A 14,046-nucleotide genomic window follows, 5' to 3' on the forward strand; every position below is an offset into this window, starting at 1 on the left:
AATATATTCTGGGAGAAGTTAATGGTAGAAAATTGCTATAACTGTAGTTAGTATAGTAGGTGCTCAATAAATATCTGGTTAGTCGTAGATGAACAAATGATGATTGCCATTTAAGTTTCCCTTTTGCTAAATTTTTCTAGTGGAATGCTGTTAGCAGTCAATCACTAGCATCTAGAAGACAGAGCAAATAGTTGATGAGGAACCAGAATCAGAATTTGGCCAGTAGTTGTTGCAGACTACAGATTGCTTTTCTAAAAAGGTATACAGCTCTTCTGAGAGAGCTCTTCTGGGGAAGAGAAGGAGAGTGTCCAGAGGGTACATCAGGATTAGTTTGGAAAGACCATTTTAGGGTTCTGCTGGCGGTTTTCTCAGCCTGATGCAAGTGCTTGCTTGTGGGCCTATAGCATTGACAGAGGTGTGCCAGTAGCCAAAGGAAACCACTACTTAGTAAGATGCCATTTGTGGAAGAAGCTAAATTTAGATATCTAACTTTCCTAGTTACATATGTGGCCCAGTTAGTCACATGTATATTTCTTATATATAAGAAATATATATGTTGAGACCCCAACAGAAATTTTTTAATAAGGAAATTATTTTATTGGAAAACTGAAGTTCAGTTAGACGAACAAGAAGTTCATTTAGAAATAGTCTCCTAATATAACCAAGTGCTGTAATTATTTTGGTTTTATATAATATTGGTGGCTGGTTAAAATTTTAATGCATAAACTCTGATACAGTTATTTTGAAGGTAACTTATTTCACTGTTAGAGAGCCTATTGAGTTTTTAGATTGCAAGTCATGGAAAAATAACTAATTTTCCATTTTGGTGTTTGAATCATTTTCCCAAAGTAAGAAGTAATGAAAGCAGCTGCTGGGTTACTTATTTTGGAGGAATTTTTTCAACCTGTGATTCCTTACACTCTAAAACAGGGTTTCTCAACCTCAGCATTGTTGACAGTTTGAGCTGCATAACTTGTGGGGTTACTACTCAGCATTTTCCTTGGTACTGTTGAAAGCCGAGTGTACCATGGTTTTTTTGGGGTTTTTTTTTGTTTTTTTTGCGGTACCCGGGCCTCTCACTGTTGTGGCCTCTCCCATTGCGGAGCACAGGCTCCGGACGCGCAGGCTCAGTGGCCATGGCTCATGGGCCCAGCTGCTCCGCGGCATGTGGGATCTTCCCGTACCGGGGCACGAACCCGTGTCCCCTGCATCGGCAGGCGGACTCTCAACCACTGCGCCACCAGGGAAGCCCCGTACCATGGTTTTATCAGAAGTGTCATAGGATGAAACTTTTTTAGCAAAGACCTCACCTGTTTTGTTTTCTCCCCTGTGCCTACATATTACCTGCTACATGGAGGATATTTAATTAGTATTTATTATTATGAGTTGTCTAATTCTGCCAGGTTTGGCCTGCTCTTCCCTTTCTGGGCTAGAACCTGAATGGTTACAACTTGTTCTATCCGTAAGGGTTTAAAGCAGTTTAGGAGAGCAAACCTAATAATAAAAGCATTTTACTCATCACCTCCATTTCTGCACCAGTTAATCTTCCTTTCTAAATACAAACCAGCAATAATGGTACTGGCACTTTTATAGAATGCACCAAAAATCATGCAGAAAATAAACAGTGCATTAAAATGCATTCAAACTTTATATATCCATTAGTGTGGGATCTGATATCTTGGGGGGAGCATGAAGTGCAGGTAGTCTGGGACTTAAAGAGTCATTTTATTGCAGTGCTTGTTCAGCAAAAATATTGGGGTTTCCTGTCTATTTTTATTTTTCTTACAAAAATATATTTCAGTTATCAGAACAATCTTAGCACAACCAAGGACTGTTGGCATTTTTTCACTGAGCAGAATTCTTTCTGGTGCTATGATGTGTGTTTTCTGTCAGCTAAAATTTACAGGAATAGTGAACCACAAGGATTTCCTGAGGAGAAGCTCCCACATGCTGTGTCTGGGATTTCTCGTATTTCTTTTGGCAACAGTAACATTCTCCAATACTACAGAATTACAGTTTGAGTCCAGTGCTAATAATTTCTCTTCAAGAAAACAACTTAACTGAAACATTTGTGGTTCTGTTTCGCTTGAACCAAGGAAAAAGTTATAACAGAGAAAATTACCTATCACCACCTACTCTGCCTTACCCTCCACACACACAAAGTCCCTTTCTAAAGCTGGATCAACCTATAATAATACTCATTATATGAATCATAGAAATTTCTGTGTGTTCATTTTTAAGCCTAATAGCTGCAAACCTCCAAATATAGTGGTTAAGGCTGTTGCAATAGGGAGCCTCACCTTGCTGTAAAAGAAAAAGTATTTTATATTGGGTGATCACGTTTTATACGAAGGCATTATTTGCCTCTTTCTCATTCTGACATGCATGTGCAGAGTATGAAAAGCTAATCAATGTGGTTTCGTATTGCCTGTTAAAATTAACCTTTTCAAAATTATCACTTGTCGGGGCTTCCCTGGTGACGCAGTGCTTGGGAGTCTGCCTGCTAATGCAGGGGACACGGGTTCGAGCCCTGGTCTGGGAGGATCCCACATGCCGCAGAGCGAGCCACAACTACTGATCCTGCACGTCTGGAGCCTGTGCTCCGCAACAAGAGAGGCCGCGATAGTGAGAGGCCCGCGCACCGCGATGAAGAGTAGCCCCCGCTTGCCACAACTAGAGAAAGCCCTCGCACAGAAACGAAGACCCAACACAGCAAAAATAAATTAATTAATTAATAAACTCCTACCCCCAACATCTAAAAAAATAATAAATAAATAAATAAGGGGCTTCCCTGGTGGCGCAGTGGTTGAGAGTCTGCCTGCCGATGCAGGGGACACGGGTTCGTGCCCTGGTCCGGGCGGATCCCACATGCCGCGGAGCGGCTGGGCCCATGAACCATGGCTGCTGCGGAGCCTGTGCTCCGCAACAGGAGGGGCCACGACAGTGAGAGGCCCGCGTACCGCAAAAATAAATAAATAAATAAATAAATAAAATAAAATAGTTGGGTGGGAAGATATCACTCTTCATTAAAAAAAAAAATTATCACTTGTCAAGTTTGGTATGGCTATTCTTTGATAACACAGTTATCAGAAAAGACTTAAAATACTCCTCCATTTCCAACTACATATCTGTTTAATGTCTGATTTTCTTTATATACTTCATCCAAAATAAAAAATTACAACTGATTCAATACAGAAGCGGATATAAAAATCCAGCTACCTCTTGTTAAGATAGACTTTAAGAGATGTGCAAAAATATAAAACAGTCCACTCTTAATACATTTCTTTCATTGTGGAAAAAATTTTTCACTAAAATTATGTTGTTTACATAAATTTATAATGGGTTTATTGTTATTTTAAGTAAGTTAATGTTTCAATTTTTTAGTTTCAATTTTTAATATGGTAAATATTGTTAGACAACCACATAAACAGAAACTCTTTGGGAGCTTCAATAATTTTTAAGACCATAAAGGGGTCTTGAGACCAAAACAATTTGAGAACCACTGGTCATGATTTGGTTATCTGAGATCTTTCAAATAGTGCACAGGTTATTTGGCAGTTTCAGAGAAAAAGATAATTTTATCTGCCAGACATTTTTAAAATTAATATAAAATAATAACTTTACTAAAAATCCCTTTGCATTCTTAAAAATTGCTCATGTGCTACAAGGTCTATCATTGTCAGTTCTTCTTGGCTAATGTTCAGTTTGTTAACCAAAGGATGTTTGTTTTTCATTTGTGTGTTATCATTGGTTAAATTTTTTTAATTAATTTTGGGCTGTGTTAGGTCTTTGTTGCTGCGTGCGGGCTTTCTCTAGTTGCGGCGAGTGGGGGCTACTCTTTGTTGCGGTGTGCAGGCTTCTCATTGCAGTGGCTTCTCTTTGTTGCGGCGCACGGGCTCTAGGCATGCATGGGCTTCAGTAGTTGTGGCACACAGGCTCAGTAGTTGTGGCTCATGGGCTCCAGAGCACAGGCTCAGTAGTTGTGGTGCACGGCCTTAGTTGCTCTGCAGCATGTGGGATCTTCCCGGACCAGGGCTGAAATCTGTGGCCCCTCTTAACCACTGCGCCACCAGGGAAGTCCCGTCATTGGTTAAATTTAAAATTTTCTTTTGGCTCAAAGGTGATTGAATCGTAAAAGTGGAAATAAAATAGTAAAATAAATGCTACAACTCAGAATACTATCATAAACATAGTACAGCTTTAGTGTTCATATAGTCTGAGTTTATATGTGTTAGAAAGTGATATGATTTGCATTAACGGCCGAAAAGAGAAGAGTGCAGACATGAAATACGATGATGACTGGAATTAACATTTTATTGGACCTGCAGTACCTTCATCCCTTGTCTCCAGAGGTGGTCTACTCTGAAATTTTGCCAAAAACTTAGTTACATGAAGTCATGAAACGAAGTACAATGATGGCCTTGGCAAGCCACAATTTTCCAGAACTGTAAAACAGTGCTTTCTAGGCTGAAAGTGATGAATTCTATCACTAAAGATGAGGAAGAAACCAGAACTGCTAAGGCATCATTCATAGTTGCATAGCACAAATGGGTATGTATGTCACACCTTTGACCAGAAGCTTATGAACCAGCCAAAAAGTTATTGAGAAGTTTTTTTTGGAGAAAAATCGGAATAAGTTACTGGTAGAATTACTGTATCAAAAGACACTGTTGGGGCTTCCCTGGTGGCGCATTGGTTAAGAATCCACCTGCCAATGCAGGGGACACAGGTTCAAGCCCTGGCCTGGGAAGATCCCACATGCTGTGGAGCAACTAAGCCCGTGCGCCACAACTACTGAGCCTGTGCTCTAGAGCCCATGAGCCACAACTACTGAGCCAACGTGCCACAACTACTGAAGCCTGTGCGCCTAAGAGCCCATGCTCTGCAACAAGAGAAGCCACGGCAATGAGAAGCCCGTGCATCACAACAGAGTAACCCCCGCTCGCCGCAACTAGAGAAAACCCGCACACAGCAACGAAGACCCAACACAGCCATAAATAAATAAATATTTTTTTAAAAAAGACACTGTTGGACATTATCAGTAGTACACAAGGTAAACAATTAATGCTGTTGTTTTGTGAAATATGAAATAGCAAGTGTTCCAGACTATGGTGATCCAAACTGTGTATGCTCTTAATGTGCAAACAAAAAGGGAGAACAAAGTATTCATTGTATCTCTTCTGTGTAATCACTTCTTAAAAATCTGTGTTACAGATACTCCATTTTGTTATTTTGTGAGCTGTGACATAAGCTGGAAAAGGAAGGGATATTGTGGTCAGTGCTGACTCAGCATCAGCTAAGTGTGCTGTAAGGAAGGACATTACAGTTTGAATAAAAAGAGGTTTGGGGGCTTCCCTGGTGGTGCAGTGGTTGAGAATCCGCCTGCTGATGCAGGGGACACGGGTTCATTCCCCGGTCCCAGAAGATTCCACATGCCACGGAGCAGCTGGACCTGTGAGCCATGGCCGCTGAGCCAGTGCGTCCAGAGCCTCTGCTCCGCAACAGGAGAGGCCACAACAGTGAAAGGCCTGCGTACCACAAGAAAAAAAAAAAAAAAAAAAAAGGGTTGGCCTTTATCAGCATTACTAACCAATTAGAGGACTCCCCTCTTTCCAAGTAGCAATACTTGACTCAGACTCAGTGGATACAACTTTTACTCTCATGACTCTAAGCCCAAATGTTACAGCTACCTGCTCCTAAGCTATTTATTCAGAGCACAGGCTCCGGACGCGCAGGCTCAGCGGCCATGGCTCACGGGCCCAGCCGCTCCGCGGCATGTGGGATCTTCCCGGACCGGGGCACGAACCCGTGTTCCCTGCATCAGCAGGCGGACTCTGAACCACTGTGCCACCAGGGAAGCCCGTTTTATGTTATTTTAATGGTTGGGGAAAATATCAAAAGAATGATATTTTGTGATGCATGAAAATTATAAAGTTTGGTGTTTCCATAAATAAGGTTTTACTGGAACATAACCACATTCATTGGTCTATATATTGTCTGTGGCTGCTTTCACACTACTGCAACGGACTTGATGAGTTGCAACAGAGACCATATGGCCTGCAAAGCCTAAAATATTTACTATCTGGCCTTTTACAGAAGTTTGATGACCCTTGAATTAGAGTAACTCCACTTTGATCCATCTTATTTATTGTTCTTCCCCATGGGAGTTCATTTGAAGAAAGGGTTCTACTGCCTTAAAAACAAATTTTGGTTTTTTTTCTAAAGTATGTAAACTTTTCCAAAGGTCAGCCCAAAGAGCTAGCGTTCTTGTTCTTTTGCCACTCTGAGGGCAGAGCAGAGTGGGGTTCACAGTTCAGTTTGAAAATACAGATTGGGTAACTCAAGGCAATATTTGAAGATACATTATGGGTGATAAAAAGATTAACCATTTGTGCCACCAGAGATTTTAAGTCTGATAACAGGGATAAGACAGTAAATTCTTCCTGCTTATTTTTAAAATTTTTGCATATTTTTCTCAAAAGAGAAATTAAACATAGCTTAAAAGGAGGGCATCTGACTCATCTTCCTGTTCCCTCAAATTAATAGCCAGTGAATTGCTACCAGTCCAGCAAATTCCCAGTCTTCCTCATTTTTCCAGACTCAAAGATATATTCCCTAAAAGCGTTCGTCTAATTTAGCTACCTCTCCTCTGTTTCCATAGCAACCAATACATTCCTGTAATTATTAATTTGCTTCGTGTCTCTATAGTAAACTATAAGTAAGCTTCTTTGGTGTCTTCCTCTCTAAACACAGGAGGGACTATTTGTAATTTTAGGTAATATAGCACAGTATTTCAGAGCACTGGCTTTGGAGTCAGACCTATCCAGCTTTCTCCAGCTGAGTGAATCTTTCCTCATCTATGAAATGGGAATAACACTAGTAATGATGATGGTAATTTAGTTTGTTGTAAACCTTAACTGAGACGATGCATGTAAAATGCTTAGTTGAGGTTTTGCCACATAGCACTATGTCATCTGACTGTTGTTATTGTATCTCTAATATCTGACATAATGTCTTTTTTAAGTATTAAATATCTTGTTGAATGGAATCAAGGTTTATTTTAAACATTTACCAACTTTGTGCTTTAGAGAAGACTAAAAGTTAAAATTAAAGCTTGCCACTTATCTAGAAAGAGTTGTCCCATGGATTTTCATTCAATGGTGATGATGATGTTTCTGTTCGATGTTCTTTTTTTTTGGTCTGTTCCAAAACCTGTGCTCTTTCCACATAGCTTATATAAAGTTGAGTTATAAATGGAATGCTTACTATGTGCCAAGGACTGTTCTAAATGCTTTATATTTATTTAGTCCTCATAAGAACCCTATGAGTTAGTTATTAGTTATTATTCCTGTTTTTAGATGAGACAGCCAAAGCAGAGAAGGATTATAATTTGCCATGGGTTACCAAGCTAGTAAGAGGCAGAATTGGGATTTGAATCCACAGTCTGGCTCCAGAGTTTGTGTTCTTAACCTACACAAACCTACCTCTCTTATTTGCTATATGCTTTATGTAGGCATATTTTAGGTAACGTTCTTGCAGTTTTAAGTTTGTTTACAGTGCTGGCATATGATACATAATACTCATTTGTGCTTGAATGAATTAATCAATATGATGGTATGATAAATTTATAATTGATATAGTATGATCATTGATTAATTCTTCTTGGCTTCAAGTAATAACTATTTTTCACTGTAGGTCCTTTTCGGAGCTATCTTTAGCCAGGATTAGCTATTATGAAGCAATCTATTCTAATGCTACAAAAATTTGGACAAAGAAATTGCTTAACAAATCTACTTATATTCCTAAATTCATTTTTTCTTGCTGGTACTCACTCAAAAAAAACAGTCTGTGCTTTATTTAGTTTTTCCTTCTTTGGGTTACTCTGTTGAATTGTTTGTTGATTTTTTTTTTTAATGTTACGTGGCATTGTGACGGATAATTCAATTCTTTATAGAAGAAGCCTTAAAGAATTTGGGCATACTTGTCATAATGTTGAATTTGGCCTCTAAAACTTCTGAAATACAGTTGACCTTTGAAACATAGGGGAGTTAGAGGCACCCACCCACGTATAACTTCACAGTCAGCCCTCTCTGTTCTCAGTTCCTCTTCCCGGGCTTCAACCAACCCTCCATTGTGTAGTGCTATAATATGTATTTATTTTTAAAAATCTTCATCAAAGTGGAACCCCACAGTTCAAACCCTTATTGTTAAAGCGTCAACTGTAGTAATGATCTTGAAATTTACTTTATATCTCTTTCAGAATTCTCCACTTTACCAGTACTTACAGGATCTGGGGCACACAGACTTCGAAGTATGTTCTTCTCTGTCACCAAAACCAGAAAAATGCACAGTGACAGAGGGACAACAAAAGCCTCCTGCAAGAGCCCTGCCAAAAGTAAGAAGGCATACTCATTCTCTTTGACTCAATCTTTTGTTCTTTACTGATTATTTAAACTGCCTTTACCCTTATCCTTGCAAAAAACAAACACCTTGTTGGCACCTCCATGTTCTCCTTTGCACTGGTAAGACTTTAATTTTTATTTCATCAGTAGTATGTGACTGTTTAGATAAACATGAATCCTTGCTGTTTTGGACTATCTCATGGGTAGTTTGTATAATGAATTAAAATTAATATGATTGAAGATTAAAATATATTACATATTTAAAAATTGAAGTTATCTGGAAGGAACCAGAAAAATAAACTAAAACCTTAATGAGAACCCAACTACAGGATTCCTATAGTAACTAGAATTTTTTTCTTTGAGAGAGATTGGGATTGACATATATACACTAATATGTATAAAATAGATAACTAATTTAAAAATAAAGAAAAAAATAGTGGGATAGCAAATGCAGGCAAAACAAAACAAAAATTTTTAAGAGAATGCAAATTATAAGAAAGCAAATTAATACTTAATAAACAGTTTCAAGGATATATGATGGAGTGGGTGTATTTACCTCAATTTCTGATGCCCTTTATATCTGCGGTATCATATACTTTTATACAGTAAATATTTCATAGTTGATGTACATCATTGTGAGGCTGAGATACTAGAAGAAGCCACCAATAATTATGTTCTATAAAATACATTTACTAGATTGATTCATGTTCTATTAACTGTATTTATTAAAATAAGAAAAATTCCAGTATATTTGTTTTAGCAAAAGGAATTCTAATTTAACAGAAAAAAATATAACCAGATTACCTCATTTCTCAAGCATTCTAGTTTAATCAGTGTTTTATTATAATTCAAGTTCCTTTTGGGAGGAGGATTTTAAAGTTTTCAATTAGTCATTTACTCTGTGTGATAGAAAGGAAAAGATCTTTCCTTCTGTACTTCTTAGAAAAACTCTAAAATGTGAGGTAACCAAGCTGGGCCCAATTGCAACAGCAGAGTAAACACCAGAGTAATGGGGTTTTTTTTCCACTAACACTCACAAGGTGGGAATTAGGGGAGCAAGAGTCCTCTATACTTAAACCCTTTCTTCTCCTTGCTCCTTTCAAATATGAATGTTCCTGGGAAAAGTTTTGAAAGCAAAACCTAAAGATATATCTAAAAGATTATTGGGACTTCCTTGGTGGTCCAGTGGCTAAGACTTTGCGCTCCCAATGCAGGGGGCCCGGGTTCAATCCCTGGTTGGGGAACTAGATATCACATGCCGCAACTAAGAGTTCGCATGCCACAGCTGAAGATCCTGCATGCCACAGTGGGGATCCTGAGTGCCGCAACTAAGACCCGGCATGGCCAAATAAATAAATATTTTTTAAAAAATAATAAAAATAAAAGATTATTTACAGACTAAAATTTGAATTTGAGATTACTTGGCAACAAAAGACAAAGAATGGGCCAAGGGATAGTGCTGGGGCAGGAGATGGACATTGACCTCTTGTGTGTGTGAGTGTGTGTGTGTAAACTTGGGTTTTGTAAGTATTTAATTTTCATTTATGACAGGTATTTTTACATATAGAAATGTTGTTATTAATTTATAAATAAATGAGAGTTTAAAATTTCATCCTCTTAGAAATAGAGGAACAGTAAAAAGCATAGCCAGAGGGTGTTTTTCAAAATTACCACATGTCTAGAAAATTCATTTAGTCTTCATGTTACACATTTCAACTGTACAAGCTATATCTTTCTAGAATGGAGTTTTCCTAGATATGAAGCAGCTGAATTTTAGAAAGATTTGTTATTCCTTCTTAGGGGATATATTTTTAGAATTGCCTCCCAAATTCTGTTCAAGCTATGAAGTAGCAGTTATTTTCTTTGGAAAGCAAATTTTCTGTATGAGTTCATGATGAAACAGTCATTTTTAAACTTTTTTTTAAAATGTGATTGTTAAAGTACTTATTGAGTAGTCTGTACTGGTATTCTTTTCATGAATATTCATTCTCTGTATATTTTTCTGGTTTCTGTTCCTGTGATTATTCTTAAACATTCCTCCCATTCCCATTCAGCATCAGTCCTCTTTGCTTCATCTGTTTTCTCTGAGCTATTTCATCTACTTTCTTACCCTCATTGGCCACTTTTGTTTATTCTCCATTTTCACTGAGTTCCAGATACTTGTTAGACATTTCCATTTGCCTGTGCTCCAGGCAACTCAGATTCAACATGTCTAAAACAACTTTTTTTTTCTCAGCATTCCTGAAACAAAATATTCTTTCTGTATTCCCAAATTACCACCCTCTCAATTATCTTGCAATTTCCCATCACTCCCACATTGATTTGGTCATTAAGTGACTCAACTTCTTTGTCTCTAAAAGCCAATCCTTACTTACTACCATTTTTGCTACCCTAGTTCAAGCCTTTATCATTATTTAGCTGGACTGTTATATATCCTTCTAATCATGCTTCTTGGCAGCGCTCATTCCCTGCTAGTACAGCCTCTGTACTGTTGCCAGTTATTTTTCTAAAATGCTGATTTTTATTGTTTCATTTCCTTATATAAAAACCTTTGGTGACTCCTCACAGTCTATAGGATAAATTCTAAACTGTTATTAAGACCACAGTCTTTTACAATCTCAGTGTACCTTTTAAACTTCATTATTCTTCCCTTGGGTCTTAACTATCCCAAACTATGCCACCATCCCCAATGGCATGTACTTCCATGGCTCTCTCCTTTATTCATCCTTTCCCCTTGCCTGGAGTGTTCTTCCCTCTGTTGTTATTAAATTCCTATTCATCTATTAGGGCTTAGCTCCAGTGTCAGCTCCTCTTGACCTCCTTTTTCCCACACTTTTTCAGATTTTACATTGGTTTGTAATTATTTGTACTGTCTCTTCTAAGTTCTTGAAAACAGCAGTTATGTATATTCATCTTTGTTCCCATGACCCTTTTTCAGTACCTGGAATATAATAGTCACTCAATGAATGTAAGCTCCATTTACTGGCCTGCTCAGGAAATGGGCTATTAAGGTAAATTGAATTTTTGATTGATTCAATAATATAACTTTTATTTCAATTTGAGACAGTTTTTCTAAAATTGATTAAAATATCTTTCTGCCTTAGCATTGTAGAATGAAATGCTCTTAATATTTGAGAACTTAGAGTACGTGGTTTTCATTTTGAAATACATACCCAATACCATCGTCATGTGGACATAGGTAGTATATAGTGTACCCAAGATACGTAGGTTTACAGGTCTCGTTCCAAACTCACTGAATCTGAATCTTTAGTTGGGGGGCCCCAGGAGTATGTTTCTGACTGAATCCTCCAGGTGATTCTGATGTGTGAGTAAATTGGGGATCTAATAAGGAGGCTGCAACACGCTGGCAAAGCATATAATATAACCTAGATGACTTTTTTCTTTCTTTTTCTGATAAAAATTATGATTAATTAGAAGTTATTTGAAGTTTTTCTGCTATTGAGGTGTGGTTTAATAATCCTTTATAATGTCATTCATCTCCTTCAGCGAGGCATCCTGTTAAAAGTGGCTGAAACCATCAAAAGCTGGATTTTGGTTCAGTGCAGTAAGAATGATGACTTACTTCACAAGTTGGTGAGTGTTCACCTCTTTTTTGTCACTTTTCAGGACTCCGGTTTATTAGTGAGAAAATTGATGAATCCGAATTTGTTTTGCTACTGATTTGGGCAGTGATTGATTTTGATTAGAAATTCTGGGCTGTTCTTCAAAAGGAGACTGTCTGCTTCATGAAGTGTTAAAGTTTGTTTGTATCACCTAAGGGGAAAAAAAAAGGAAAGGAAGTTCTTCAGTAACTGGGGATCTTTGCATTTGGACTCATTAGTATTATCTTCTAAGAGGTTATTAGCCACTGAGAATAGGATATTCTAGTAATTATTGAAGCCCTATTTGTTAGATTACTCATTTCCTGCTGCCGTCTTCCTCCATTGACAGGTATTCCTCTCTGTGAGGAAGGGAATAGATCTGTTAGTGGGATCCTCCCCCTTTTCATTAGGAACTTGACTCTCTCTATTCCACAGCCTATGTTTACAAAGTTTGGGCAAAATCAAGAGTGGTTCCTCCCTAATTTATTTATCATTAATCTACCACTCTCTGACAACTTCATATATAAAATTTAGTCTTCCAGGACTGATAAATCACAGAATTTCCCAAAGACTAGCTTGATCTCTGAGCCCCAAGAGGGAGTACATCTAGGTCTAGGTACTAGGTAATATAGCTAAAAAAATTAAAGTTTTAAAATTCTTATGACTCTCACAAGTAAGCAGATTTCAGAATCTTCTGCTGCCCTGTGACCTTAAGATGATAATTATCATTCTTGTAAACTATCATCTGTCAAAGGATGTTTACAAAGTGCTTTCACATTTCCATTTGTTAATCCAAACATTGTATAAGGTTTAGTGTGTTTTACCATTTGGAAGCCTGAGGTTCAGACATTTCAGTTTGGTTAAGGATACTTATTAAGTGAATTGTTCAAGAATGTTCAGCTAGAAAGTGAGTCAGAATTTGAACTCGGGTCTCCTGATTTCAAATCCCAGGCTCTTTTCATTATAAAGTACCACCTTTCTAGCTTGAGTATTACTATATTTTGACTGACTAAAATTACTTTTTTAGCAATCTATATGGGCGAGTTCTCTGTTCAGGGTTTCATCTTCATAGGTGTGTTGAAAAGGTCAACGAAGTGTCTTGTCATCTACGTAGACAGCATCTCTAGCAGGTGGAGCCATCCTCATTCTTCAGTGATACTAGGTCTGTGGTAAGGTATATGTATCCATATACATTTTTCTGTGCTTTAATCATAGTCTGCATAGTCCTGATCTTTTCATTCTTGGTTCTTTATCACTGGCCACATGCTAAATGTCATATTTCACTGTAAAGTACCAACTTCTGAATGCATCCCTTTTGTGCCTATATTATGCAGAATTGTAGGAAGTACATTACTGAGAAATAGTTTACTAGTAATGGAACAAGGAATTGCCCAGTTAGCATCTGGCATGAGATTGCTTGACTTTTCCCCTTGATTATGAAATATTTTAAATTTTGTTATCTATACAGACATTGAACCAGTCTCTTCCTTTTATAAAGATACTGGCAATTGCTCCATGATATCTGAACATTTTACCATTGTTCATTTTCATTAAGGTAGTACTTCTCTTCTTAAAGATTAAAAAAAAATTCCTTTATGGCAAGTATGATGTTAGTGGTATTGGCACTTTTTAAGTGCTTTTTAGCCTATAAAGTGCTATCATACATTATTTCACTTGATCCTCATCAGCTTTATTAAATAGCACTATATATTAAAAAGCGTGTAAGATCATTGAAGTATATTGACACATGAATAAGTTCTCTTCTCCATCCCTAGGGGCCAAAACAGAAATCTCTATTCTTTAGCTGTGCTTCTCATAGTCTTTTCATTCCATCCAAGCGGAATTCTTCCTAAGTTATCTTCTCATGCTATTTCTCTGTTTAAATTCTAAAAAGATCCCTACTACCTATCAAATCAAGTCCAATTCATCACTTTGGCTGGCATGAAAGAGTCTGCGTAATTTGGCCCTAATCTACCTTTCCAGCTTTATCCCGCAATATTTTCATCAGCCCAATACCCTCTTCCTTTTCCTTTATTCCTTGC

General features: G+C 37.6%; 1 protein-coding gene across 1 annotated transcript in view; it reads left to right on the forward strand.

Moving 5' to 3' along the window:
• Positions 1-14,046, forward strand: part of VEZT (vezatin, adherens junctions transmembrane protein) — a 77,261-nt gene that overhangs the window by 27,084 nt on the left and 36,131 nt on the right. The window contains exons 2-3 of the mRNA XM_007468214.1: positions 8,261-8,395; positions 11,910-11,996. Of these exons, the coding sequence (XP_007468276.1) occupies positions 8,261-8,395; positions 11,910-11,996 (222 nt within the window). The remainder of the gene's footprint in view (positions 1-8,260; positions 8,396-11,909; positions 11,997-14,046) is intronic.

Source organism: Lipotes vexillifer, unplaced genomic scaffold (assembly GCF_000442215.2).
Source record: "Lipotes vexillifer unplaced genomic scaffold, Lipotes_vexillifer_v1.1 scaffold180, whole genome shotgun sequence".
In the NCBI taxonomy this organism is placed as follows: Eukaryota; Metazoa; Chordata; class Mammalia; order Artiodactyla; family Lipotidae; genus Lipotes; species Lipotes vexillifer.